Source organism: Gymnoscopelus microlampas, assembly GCF_963454915.1.
Source record: "Gymnoscopelus microlampas genome assembly, chromosome: 6".
Taxonomy (NCBI): domain Eukaryota; kingdom Metazoa; phylum Chordata; class Actinopteri; order Myctophiformes; family Myctophidae; genus Gymnoscopelus; species Gymnoscopelus microlampas.
The window spans coordinates 56,058,405-56,070,640 of record NC_139943.1 but is presented as its reverse complement, the minus strand read 5'-3'; the positions used below and the strand labels follow the sequence as shown (position 1 = coordinate 56,070,640).

The following is a 12,236-nucleotide window of genomic DNA, read 5'->3' as shown; positions in this document are numbered from 1 at the left end:
TTTTTAACATGATACCCAACATGACACCCAACTTAATGTTTTGAGGGCAAAAATAACCGCAAATAACCACCCAAAACTCGGATATATCCGACAGAAACCGCAAAAAAATCGCGCGCGCGGGTACTCCACGCACGCACGCGTGCTGCGCGCGCGTGCGTGCTCGCCAACTCCGCACCGGGCCCCGGTCATTTCTCCCAGACGGCTCTGCTTCACCTGTTTCCTAGGCTGTGTGTTTTCCACTTCCTGTCGATTTGATCCAATGAAATCCAATGAAACTGGTCAGATGACCAATCATATAATGAAATCGACAGGAAGTGGAAAACACACAGCCTAGGAAACAGGTGAATAGCAGCAGCCCCGTCATGTTCTGTACTGCAGTGGTTCTCAAACTTTTTCATATCAAGGACCCCCAAATTGATATATATATTTGGCCACAAACCCCCATCTGGAAATGTTTTGGGCCAGGGACCCCCAGAAGAGAAGATTTGGAATTATTCACAATTTCAAGATTCTTCTAAAATGTTCAAAAAAAGCAGATGTACAAGCTCTGGCTAGTTGGCTGTCTATTTTTGAATAGCCAACGTATAAAATATGGATTAAGTGGTTAAAATGTAGCAATAATGTATTAAAACATACACTTTGAGAACCACTGTTGTACTGTATTAACATGTTATATGGTTAAGGGGCGGCCATAGCTGAGTGGTTAGTGAGCCCGCCTAGGGAGCCAGAGGCCCTAGTTGCCCCAGGTACGATTCCAGGCCAGCAAATGTGTCGATGAAATGAAGTTTGTCCCTGAGCAAGACTCTTAACCCCTAATTGCTCACAGGCCCTCATTGGAAACAAGACCGTAAGGACTTTCATGAACGGACCTGTTAAAGGAATTATCCTTATTATATGATTATTATTAATGTCAGGGTTCAGTGAAATAAAAAGCGCCAATCTACAAGCTTGCAGATGTTTCTTTTATGACCTTTTTTGACAAATATTGAAAATGTGGTTAAGCTAAATCTTTAATTGAAGTGTTAAATAGTGATATTATCAAACATAGACATCAAGCATATCAGCCAATCTGCATTTAGTTCAGTCTGACACAGTCTCTATAGACTGTTGACTCCATACAGTCTGTTCCTTTGGGCTTGTTTTCATAGACCTGGCCCATTGTTTCTCTTGCACAAATCTGGCAACACTGCTGATTACTTGCATTACACCTTCAGTAGCCTACTAGGGGGGAAGTGAACAGATATAGAATGAAACGGGAAAAAAACTCAATGGTGCCGCCCTGGAGGAGGGCCAGGAATAAGGTGAATAATAGGATAGTAGGATAAGTCAGTGGTTCTCAACCTTTTCAGGCCGTGACCCCCCCAAAATAATTATATTTGAACTGGGGACCCCCCACCCTGACAAGCATTTGGAATTGCAGGAGTTGAGGCATTACATTTAGTTTGACTCGGTTCCACAGATAGATATTGTGAAAATAGCTGATCTGACAGCTCGAAATGTTTGCCTCTTTATTTGACTATAGGCTCTATGCACAGCAGCCATATTGGAAAGAAATTGGGCCTCTTCTTACTTCCTTCACAGGTTTTGCCAATCATACTAATGACGGCTTTTACGGTGGTTCTCAAACTTTTTATTTCAAGGACCCCCATAAATCTGAGAGTGTACAAATGGAACCCTTACGGGTCCATTTGGTTCACTCTCAGAGTTAAACACCTTCTTAAAATGCACAATATCAGCACCCTGACTCTGTTTGACCAGAATGGAACAGAGCCTTCATTAGTATCATTGGTAACACCTGTGAAGGAAGTAAGACGAGGCCCAATTTCTCTCCAAAATGGCTGCTGTGCATAGAGCCTATTTGGTCAATGTTTGACCAGTTTGTATAGCATAGTTTGTTGACTACCTTTGATGCAGTAGGCTAATGTTATTTTTTTGTCACTTTATTGTCACTTTACTGTCATCTGGGACCCCCCCCCCCCCCCCCCCAACAAAAAAATAAAATAAAACGTGGGGGTCCCGACCCACGGGTTGAGAACCAGTGGGATAAATCACCTGTTGGCAGGCTGGTAGGAGCCACAGCCCAGGTTGATGCTGAACTGGGCCAGGTGGGTGAGGGTGCCCGGCAGGACTGGCAGCAGCTGCATGAAGTCCAGGGCCCACACGTGACGACCGGCGCCCCCGTGTGACCGCTGCTCAACGCACAGCTGAGTGGCCGACGTCTGCAGCTCCGCGGGCAGAGAGAGAGACACTACGGTGGGACTCTGGAATGGACGAGAGACACGCCGATACCATCAGAGAGAGAGGGAGAGAGAGAGAGTGTGTGTGTGTGTGTGTGTGTGTGTGTGTGTGTGTGTGTGTGTGTGTGTGTGTGTGTGTGTGTGTGTGTGTGTGTGTGTGCGTGCATGCGTGCGTGTGTGCGCGTTACCCTATAGGAGGAGTACGGCAGGGTGTCCAGTAGGACCGGTTCTCTCCTGCCCGCCGACCTCCCAAACACGATGACATCATGGTCATGTGACTGCCCTGGATCACAGTCCCCACCACCTACACACACACGCACACGCACACACACACACACACACACACACACACACACACACACACACACACACACACACACACACACACACACACACAGAAATACACTGACTTAAAGTACATACAAACCCTGGAAAACATCACAATCTAAAAAATGCTTAACACAATTGTGGTGGTTGCATTTGGTCTAACTGCTCTTCTATTGAACTGTGGTGGTTGTATTCGGTCTAACTGCTCTTCTATTGAACTGTGGTGGTTGTATTCGGTCTAACTGCTCTTCTATTGAACTTTTGGTATTTTTTATGCTAATTAATCAAATCATCAATGATCTTATCTGAGTTGTGGGGTAATATCAGTACTGGTACTGTAACATATTGTACAATGACCATGGAATTCCAAAACACATACTGTAGGCTACTAGCAACGCACAATGTTTGCCATTCACACTGAGCACTATAACTATAACAATATTGTTTTAAAACAAATTCAAAGTCAAGTGGATGGCAGACTTAACACCAACTAAAAAAAAATATATATATATATCATTATGCTTGTACATATGTATACATTTTTTCCTGCTTTTTTGTTTTGTTTTTTGCTTGTACATATAGTGATATTCCTTTTTTCTGTATTTTGTTTTCCTCAATGGAAACCAAGACCGCAAGAACTTTTTTGAACAGACCTTTTAGAGAAGGTACTGTATTTTAAATGTAACTGTGCTGCTTTACATTTTTGCCTAATAAAATATTCAATCAATCAATAGTTATAGTGCTCAGTGTGACTAGCATTGGCAGCTATGCTAGCACACTATACTAAGACTGTCAAATGAATAGGCATCCTTATCCACTGTATGCATTATGTGACACAGTAACATGCATATATTCTCAACTGAAAACGCCTAGCAGAACTGCCCTGGCTAGGTAATGATCTCCAACTAATGTTATGAAGTTATGAACCTGTGTTAATACCAGAGCATGCATACAGAGCTGTGTCCTTTTTGTGTTAATGCGAATATGCAGTTTATATAATAAAGCAGTGTTTTAATTATTAACATGTTAACTTTGACAGCCCTCATCATTTATATATGTACGGTGTTGTCATAAATATAGATAGTAAATCTATAGAGTAGAAAAGAGTAATATACAATTTAACCACAGTGCAAAACCCAGTAGTCCACCACTGAGCATGAGTGATTAACCGATACAATTTTCAATCACAATGTAGGCATTTAGCAGACACTCTTTATCCAGAGCGACTTACAATATACTATCAAAAATAATAATCTGTACATTGAAACATATAGGACAACAGGTAAACAGTTTAAACAACATGCTATCTAAATTACATACTTAACATTGTGGTTAAGAAAACAAACCAAAAACATGAGAACGTGACCAAGATATTTCTAAAACCCACTGTCCATGGATTGCAGAAATATCTTGGTCACTGTAGTGGTAGTGATTTAATCTTATATCTGGATGGCTACCTGCATAAAGGACAGTCGGTTGGGCATGCAGGACATCAAAGTTAAAGGTTGCAGCGTTGAGTGTTATTAATTTGGTTTCAAAATGCTTCGTACCCATGGTGAAGTGGAATCGCAGGTTTCCGTAGGTCGGTGATATTAATTAAAGCTATTAAATAATTAAAAGTATTAACATACCCATGGTGAAGTGAAATCGCAGGTTTCCGTAGGCGGTGGTATCCATGTACGGCGTACAAACATCCCTCCGCCCGTCCTGGTCGAACACCAGCGCCAAACCCGACTCCACCTCCCCACATTGGGTCCCGTACACCGCCCCCTCGATTTCCCAGCTGGACAGACAGACAGGCAGACAGACAGACAGACAGACAACGATACGTTAATGACACCAGCTTAATTGCAGCATTTAACACATTGAGTGCCATAAACGGTCTGGACCGTTTTTCATAATCCAAACGAGGAGTGCCGTAATAAAATGAAATCTACAGCACGAAACGTATCAACGTAAGTGGATGGAAGAAATGCAGGCACTGAACGTATAATATTTTAATAAACCTCTGGCACCCGATGTGTTAACACAAAGCAACACATTGTTTTAAATGCTTGAAATCCAACTGATGTTCTAATATTACATTCTCATAAAATGGAATTGGAAAACATGCTTGAACAGTCCACACTGTCCTCTATGCTGTGACATCAGGGCTATGACCTCACTGCTGCTTGACATTAGCGATGTTATTACTGTGCTAGCTGTACAGTCACATTCTCATATATTTTTTTCATGTTAAGTCATTTCCATATAATAATGGGTGCATTTGGAAATATGCTCTGAGAATCTGAGAGTCATAGTGTGCACTAAGTGCAGTTGTTTTAGTAAAAAAATAACCTTGCCTGTGGAGGGTGTAATCATTACTCGTTCCACAGGCAAGGTGTGTTGTGAGCGTGCAGCCGTGCATGCTTGTGCTCGCAACTGGTCCGGACCTTATCAAGTCACATTTCATCCAATGTGGCCCTCACCCCAAAATGAGTTTAGTGTAATGTGTATTTTCAGAGAGTTAACCACTTAAACCCTCAAAACTTGCACTTGGTCTGATCTTTTTTCCCCTCGACACCAAACCTCTTCACAGGGAAATATCACAGGGAAATATCAGGAAAAAGTGAAGAGGTCAGAGGTCATGTCTGTTTGATTCTGACATCATTCTACAGTTAAAGGTAGGGTAAGTGATATTTTTGGGTTAAAACAAAAAAGTATTTTGTTAAAAGGTTAAAGCACTATATTGTGATAGTAATCATTGCTATAGAGTGTTTGTTCAGTAACAGATGTCTCCCCGTCTCTCCAGCTCTTTAATAAACAGAAAATACATTTTCCGGTAGATGTCAAAATCTCAGTCAATCAGGAGAAAGTACAGATTTTTAAGCTTCATTTTTATAGTGTTCCAGTTCCAATTTTGCCTGCTCATTTCTTAGTGTCATCACTTCCAATTTCACTTGTTTAATCTATATCCTGATTGAGTTCTCTATCCTGATTGGATAAAATTGGAAATGAAACTGAAACTGAAACGAAAATGCATTTTCTGTTTTATAAAGAGGTGGAGAGACAAGGAGACTCCTTTTACTGAACAAACGCTCTATAGCAATGAGTACTATCAGAATATAAAGCTATTTAACACTTATTTTAACCAAAGAAAATCACTTACCCTACCTTTAAATGAACACTTATAACGATCAACCAGCCTTTTCATGAGCATGTCATTTAAAATAAATATGCATTTAACACATTGCTAACTTTTAACTCATAGGCCGCACGCAACCGCACACACGCACACGCACACATACACAGTGTAAGGTGGATTCTCATTAGCACAGACAAACAGCAGTCTCAGTCTGTCCTCCATCCATTCTGTCCTGCTCCCCTCTCTCTCTCTCTCTCTCTCTCTCTCTCTCTCTCTCTCTCTCTCTCTCTCTCTCTCTCTCTCTCTCTCTCTCTCTTCTCTCTCTCTCTCTCTCGCTCTCTCTCTCTCTCGTCACAGTTTATGCAGTGTTAAAGTGACATTTTCCTGCTGAGGCCACACACACACACACATGTCAGTGTGCACACTGGCTAATGGGCCAGCACTGAGCTGTGTGTGTGTGTGTGTGTGTGTGTGTGTGTGTGTGTGTGTGTGTGTGTGTGTGTGTGTGTGTGTGTGTGTGTGCCTCTCGTTAACAGAACTGAACTGACAGAAATGATAACGAGACTGTTGATTACTTCCTGTCTTCTGTCTGTCTGTCCGTTCGTTCGTCCTTCTGTCTGTCTGTCTGTCTGTCTGTCTGTGTTACGGATAAGAGTGCTAGGAGTGTTAAGTGTATAGGGATCTGTGTTATGTGTTTATGTTATAGGTGTGCGCGCGCCCGTCTTGTCCTCGTCCCCGTTCTTCGTCTGATCCTATGCAGATTCGGGATGCGACTCCTTCTCCAGGATTGGTGGGGAGCGCTTCAGACTCAAGCTCTGCACTCTGCAACAACGCGCCCCTATTGGCGCATACCACTCCACGGCTCCGCGTCATCATCCCTCCACTCTTCAAAAGCCATTCAATGTCTCCATTCTGGGCCGCTGTCAGTCCAGATAACACTCCATGTACGTCAGTCTAGTGACAGCGTGCCCAACGGAGTAGTTTAGATACCGTCTTAACATACAGAGCATTGTATCCAGTCTAAATCCCATTGTACCCATTGCTGCTTAAGTAAGTGCTTCTTGTGAGAGTTGATACAGGGCAGGTAGTATATAGTAGGTATTTATTTCTAGTATTCCACTGTTTAGCACCAGGTAGAGGGCAGGATCCATTCACTTTGTATTTATGCTTGATTAGGTAAGAGTAGGGTAGTCAGATAGCTAGGTTTTCTTTTATTACTGTTTATTACTAAGTTAGGAAGTAAGAGTTGGGGGTTATTTAAGTGTTTAGGAAAGCAACCTTTTGTTTGTTGTTTGTTTCTTTGCTTTGGTTCCTGTCCGCGCCCTGTTCACTCAACAGCACTGGTAGCACTGTTATTTCATTACATTTACACTTGATTGTATGCCATACTTCGATTGCTGTGAATAAAAGCTTAAGTTTGCCTTGAACCATCTTGCCTTTGTTGCGTTCCTACTCCCCTAGACCCGGTGGGTCGTAACAGTCTGTCTGTCTGTCTGTCTGTCTGTCTGTCTGTCTGTCTGTCTGTCTGTCTGTCTGTCTGTCTGTCTGTCTGTCTGTCTCTCTCTCTCTCTCGCTCTCTCGCTCTCTCTTCTTCTCTCTTCTCTCTTCTTACATAATACAATATTGGTCTTTAAGCTGCCATTTGTTAAACTTTAACTTACTTTGTGGGCGGGCCCTCAAAGTCCTCCTCCCAGTAGCTCCTCCCCTCCTCTCGGTGCAGGTCGATGTCTCTGGTGGAGGCGTGGCCAATGCCCTCCCCGCCGTGGAAATACAGGGCGTTGCCTTCTGACTGGCAGGCATGCTGGCCAATGAGAGAACAGGAAGGTGTCATTGCATGCAATCTGATGTCAGACGGATCTGCCCCTGTTGTGCTACTGTATATCGACCTGAATTGTTTCACTGAAAGAGGTTGCCTATGGAATTATGTGACTCAGTGGTCACGGCCAGTGTTCATTTTGTTGAGTAAAACTATGACTGAAAATGTTCGTCGACCACCGAAAAAGGTGGCATAAAAACAAAATAAAAACTACGCTGATGATTAAATATCTCTGCTGTCCGGCAGAAACAAGCTAACTCCAAAGTGTTCAATTTAGCCAAAATATAACGGCCGGGATGGTATATATGGTGTTTATTTCATATTTATAATACGTTTCAGGAAAGAAAAAAAAACAGAGATGATTTGAAACAAATATTTAGGAAAAGTCATGAAAGGGGAACTTTCTTGGAGCTTCATGAGAGAAGTTAATCCACTTTCAATTCTCAAAATCGTCCAGAATGACCTGCTAGTCATGCGAGTGTTAAAGCGAACATTTGTTACTCAAATATTTGCTTCTGGGGGATTCTACAAATGTCTTCTAAATCCTAACAGTTTTTTTTTTCTTTTACTCATTGCTATAATTAGTGGTTCTCAAAGGGACCCCCAGAAGCAAAGATTTGCACACATTTTCACGATAAAAAAACAGAAAGCAGATCTACAGACTTGATAATCAGCAGTGCCCGGTTAAAGGGGAAATCCGCCGCGTCTTTATCACAATATGCCCAAATATGGAAATGTCATAGTACTGATACAATTCTGATCATAGATTTAGCTCAAATAGACATTCATGTTGAGGCACGTCATTAGCTATTCCATATAATGATGTCATCACGCAGTGATATCACAACATCATGATTACATCATATGTAATTGTCCTTTTAAATGTTGTTATTGTAGTTTCTAACACAACACCATTCAGCAACTTCTGCATATTAAATTGCCCTGCCTTCTAACACCCTCTGATAGGACATTATAATTCCAGCCCAGCTGTTGTGGTAGTCGGACACAAGGTGTACTCATTTGAAGGAAACTATCACAAGAACAACAGTGTTCAGATTGATGTCCACATCTTTAACACAGTGTCTCTGCGCTGGAGGAAGTTGCCCCCATGGACAAATGGAAGAGGAGATGGTCCCCCTGATGTTCCCTCCAGGCGCTGGGGCCACACAGCTGTACTTATAGCAGAGTGCATCTACATCTGGGGAGGATATCCTTACTGCAACCTGCTCTATGGATTTGATGTCGACTCCCACAGATGGTTCAAGCCCGAGATCTCTGGAACTGTTCCAGAGGGAAGGTACTTCCACACAGCCTGTGTCTTGGAGAAGGTCATGTATATCTATGGAGGATCCGTCAATGGAGGATACTATGGAGGATACACGAATGAGATGTACAAGTTGGACACCACTACAATGGTCTGGGCTTTAATCAACACCAGAGGAACTCCAACACCTGCTTCATATAGGCACTCTGCCACCATCATCGGGACAAAGATGTTTGTATTTGGGGGCTGTGGGGACGAGGGAGTCTTCTACAACATCAGAGTGTTTGACACAGAGACCAACAACTGGCTGAACACACCTCCTGTACAGCCTTCCCCAGAAGGACGCTTTGGTCATTCAGCCTTTGCCTACAATGGAGAGCTGTACATATATGGTGGCATCAACCGGAAATTTGTAAATGATGTGTGGAAATTCAACCCAGTGACCTTCACCTGGAATAAGGTTGAAGTCAAGGGAAACGGTTCTCAGATGTATTATGGTGCAAGTTGCATGGTGGGAGATCGTATCATACTCTTTGGAAGCCACGTCGATGATGGTCTGTACATCTTAGATTTAATTCCAACACTGAAGACATTATGCAAGCTAGTAGTTATTCAGTACGGTGTGGAGCAGTCAGAACTCCCTCACGAAATCAGGTGGGAACTGGCAGCCATGACTAAAAACCACTAGAAAGGTTCACATGCTCAGTGCAGTGAAGCGCACATCTCTGCCAGTACAATACTTTTCTAACCCCGCCTAATCCTTATTACAATAAAACAAACTGTAAAACTAATACAAAATCAACTAAATCTAAGCTTTTCCCCCCACAAAATATAAAAAAACTAAGCTAAGCTAGCAAACCCGCTTTAAAAACAATTTCAAAGTAAGCCAAAATGTAAAACATGCTAAACAAGTCAAAACAAAAATAAAAATCTGAAACTATAATAGCTTTGGTGTCATCATATCTCATCTTTATTTCAGAAGAAAGTTCATAGCATATACATTATTAATATAACATTTAAGTTTATTGTGTACCTTGACGGTGGCTCCTGGGAAGAATAGCCAGTTGGAGGTGTCAGGGGGGTCCAGGTTGTCCTCCAGCAGGGGGGGCCGGTGAGCAGCGTTGACCAGCAGGATGTTGTCCAGGCCCCAGCAGGACTCGTAGCCCTCGGGGCCCCCGGGGGCCTCCTGGGACCAGCGCAGACGCACCCCCTCTGCCCGGGAGCCCAGGGGGAGGGGCAGCAGGTGGACCACGGTACTGCTGTTGGTGGGAGCTCTGAGAAACAACACAAATTACACAATTTGTTTTCTGAAACAGTTTTCTGAAAAACGTATGTTTCTATATCAGTGGTGCTCAATCTTTTTCATGTCAAGGACCCCCAAAATTATATGTATTTGGCCGCAGACCCCCATCAAAATATTTTGTTCCAGAGACCCCCAGAAGCAAAGATTTGAGTTCGCTTTAAAAATATATATATTCAAAGATTTGCACACATTTTCATGATTTTTCAAAAATAGCAGATCTACAAGCTCGTAGCGCGGCACCGAGTCCAAAGTGTAAAATAATGCTTTTTAGCTCAAATCTAAAAATGATGCAGTTCCAGGTCTTAATGGCTTAACTGAAATAAAATTAAAATGAGGCTTTACAAAATAAAACTATACTAAAACTAACCCTTTTCAAAATAAAATAAACTCGCAAACCTGCTTTAAAGCGTTACTGTGAAACTTTTTTTATGAATGAAATGCAATATTGTCCAATCTGAATGGTAGAGTATGTTAATACAATATAACTTATACAATTGGGGTGGTTGTATTTGGTCTCCCTGCTCTTCTATTGAGACATTTAGATCGTGTCAAAGGTCATGTCTCACCTAGACACAGGATCTGACACGAATTTTGACCTGAAGGTCAAGATGAAATTTCCCTTTCCCTTAGAAAGCAGGCAGGCTCTATTAGCTTGGTAAAAATGTCAGCACGCAGGAACTGTGTTCAAAAGAGGAAAGTTACATGGTGCTGCTTTACAAGCTAATCAATCTAATGTGTATGTGCGCGCGTGTGTGTGTGTGTGTGTGTGTGTGTGTGTGTGTGTGTGTGTGTGTGTGTGTGTGTGTGTGTGTGTGTGTGTACCTGATCTTCTCCAGTGTGGTCCAGTCATCAGTGTTGTTGGTGTTGGTCAGACTGTAGGACACTGTGATGATGGGGTCTGAATAACTGAACCTACACGACCCAGAACCTAAACACACACACGCACACGCACACACACACACACACACACACACACACACACACACACACACACACACACACACACACACACACACACACACACACACACACTATAGGTTCAGTCACTGAACAAAGGCGATGCACATCCAATCTCACCCATGTGCTGGACAAACCGATAAAAGGAATAAAGTCTGCAACACAGTTTTATTTCTCAGCTCCACTTGTTTATTGCTTCAACGTATTGATCCTGCTGGATCTTCTAAAGGCATTTTAATTTCATAACATTCCCGTGGAAGATCCAGCAGGATCAATACGTTGAAGCAATAAACGAGCGGAGCTGAGAAATAAAACTGTGTAGCAGACTTTATTCCTTTTCAGTTACTGAACAAACCTAGCCTATTGGTTCAGTCACTGAACAAACCTAGCCTATTGGTTCAGTCACTGAACAAACAAACCAAATGCTGTAGGTTCAGTCAGTAAGTGAACCAGATCCCAGCACTCCCGTTCAGTTACTGACTGACCTCATATACTACACACCATGACCTGAGTGTCAGTCCAAAGTGTTGTTGAACATGAAGACATTACTAGACTCACCCAGAACAACATGAAGACATTACTAGACTCACCCAGAACAACATGTAGACATTACTAGACTCACTCAGAACAACATGAAGACATTACTAGACTCACTCAGAACAACATGAAGACCAGTGTTGGGAAGTAACTAAAGTAATATGTAACTTAAAGTAATATTATTACCTTTTCCCAGTAACTAGTAACGTAACTAATTACTTTCACGTTTTGAGTAATAATATTACCTTTACTTTTTTCAAAAAGTAACTTATTACTTTTTTTCACGAGCCTCGGTGGTACTCTGGGTTTGAGTGTGTTTATTTGATCCTGTGTTGTTTTTGGTCCATTGATATAATGGTAGACTGGTTGGGATCGAGTTGCTATGCAGGCTGCTTGCTGATCCGGTCTAGAGCGGATACGGAAACGTTGCGCTCATGTCTGTGTGAATTATTATCAGCTGCGGAAGGGCGGGCCGCCCTTAAACCGGATCAAACAGTGTTGCCATGTCTGCTTATTATAAGCGACTTGTTAACCGATGAAGATGCGCCGTAAGCTTGTAGGTCGGCTATTTTCTATATATATATATATATTAGAATACATTTGTTTACAAAGAAATTAAGCACTTTATGAAGAGGTTTTGTTGTTTAGTTGGTTGCTGTCAAATAAAAGGT

General features: G+C 42.2%; 1 protein-coding gene across 1 annotated transcript in view; it reads right to left on the bottom strand.

Moving 5' to 3' along the window:
• reln (reelin) overlaps nt 1-12,236 on the bottom strand; it is a gene marked incomplete at its 5' end in the record, with an annotated part of 178,783 nt that overhangs the window by 64,933 nt on the left and 101,614 nt on the right. Inside the window, 6 exons of the mRNA XM_084060861.1 lie at nt 2,053-2,261; nt 2,426-2,541; nt 4,196-4,347; nt 7,350-7,489; nt 9,802-10,042; nt 10,894-10,999. Coding sequence (XP_083916987.1) covers nt 2,053-2,261; nt 2,426-2,541; nt 4,196-4,347; nt 7,350-7,489; nt 9,802-10,042; nt 10,894-10,999 — 964 coding nt within the window. The remainder of the gene's footprint in view (nt 1-2,052; nt 2,262-2,425; nt 2,542-4,195; nt 4,348-7,349; nt 7,490-9,801; nt 10,043-10,893; nt 11,000-12,236) is intronic.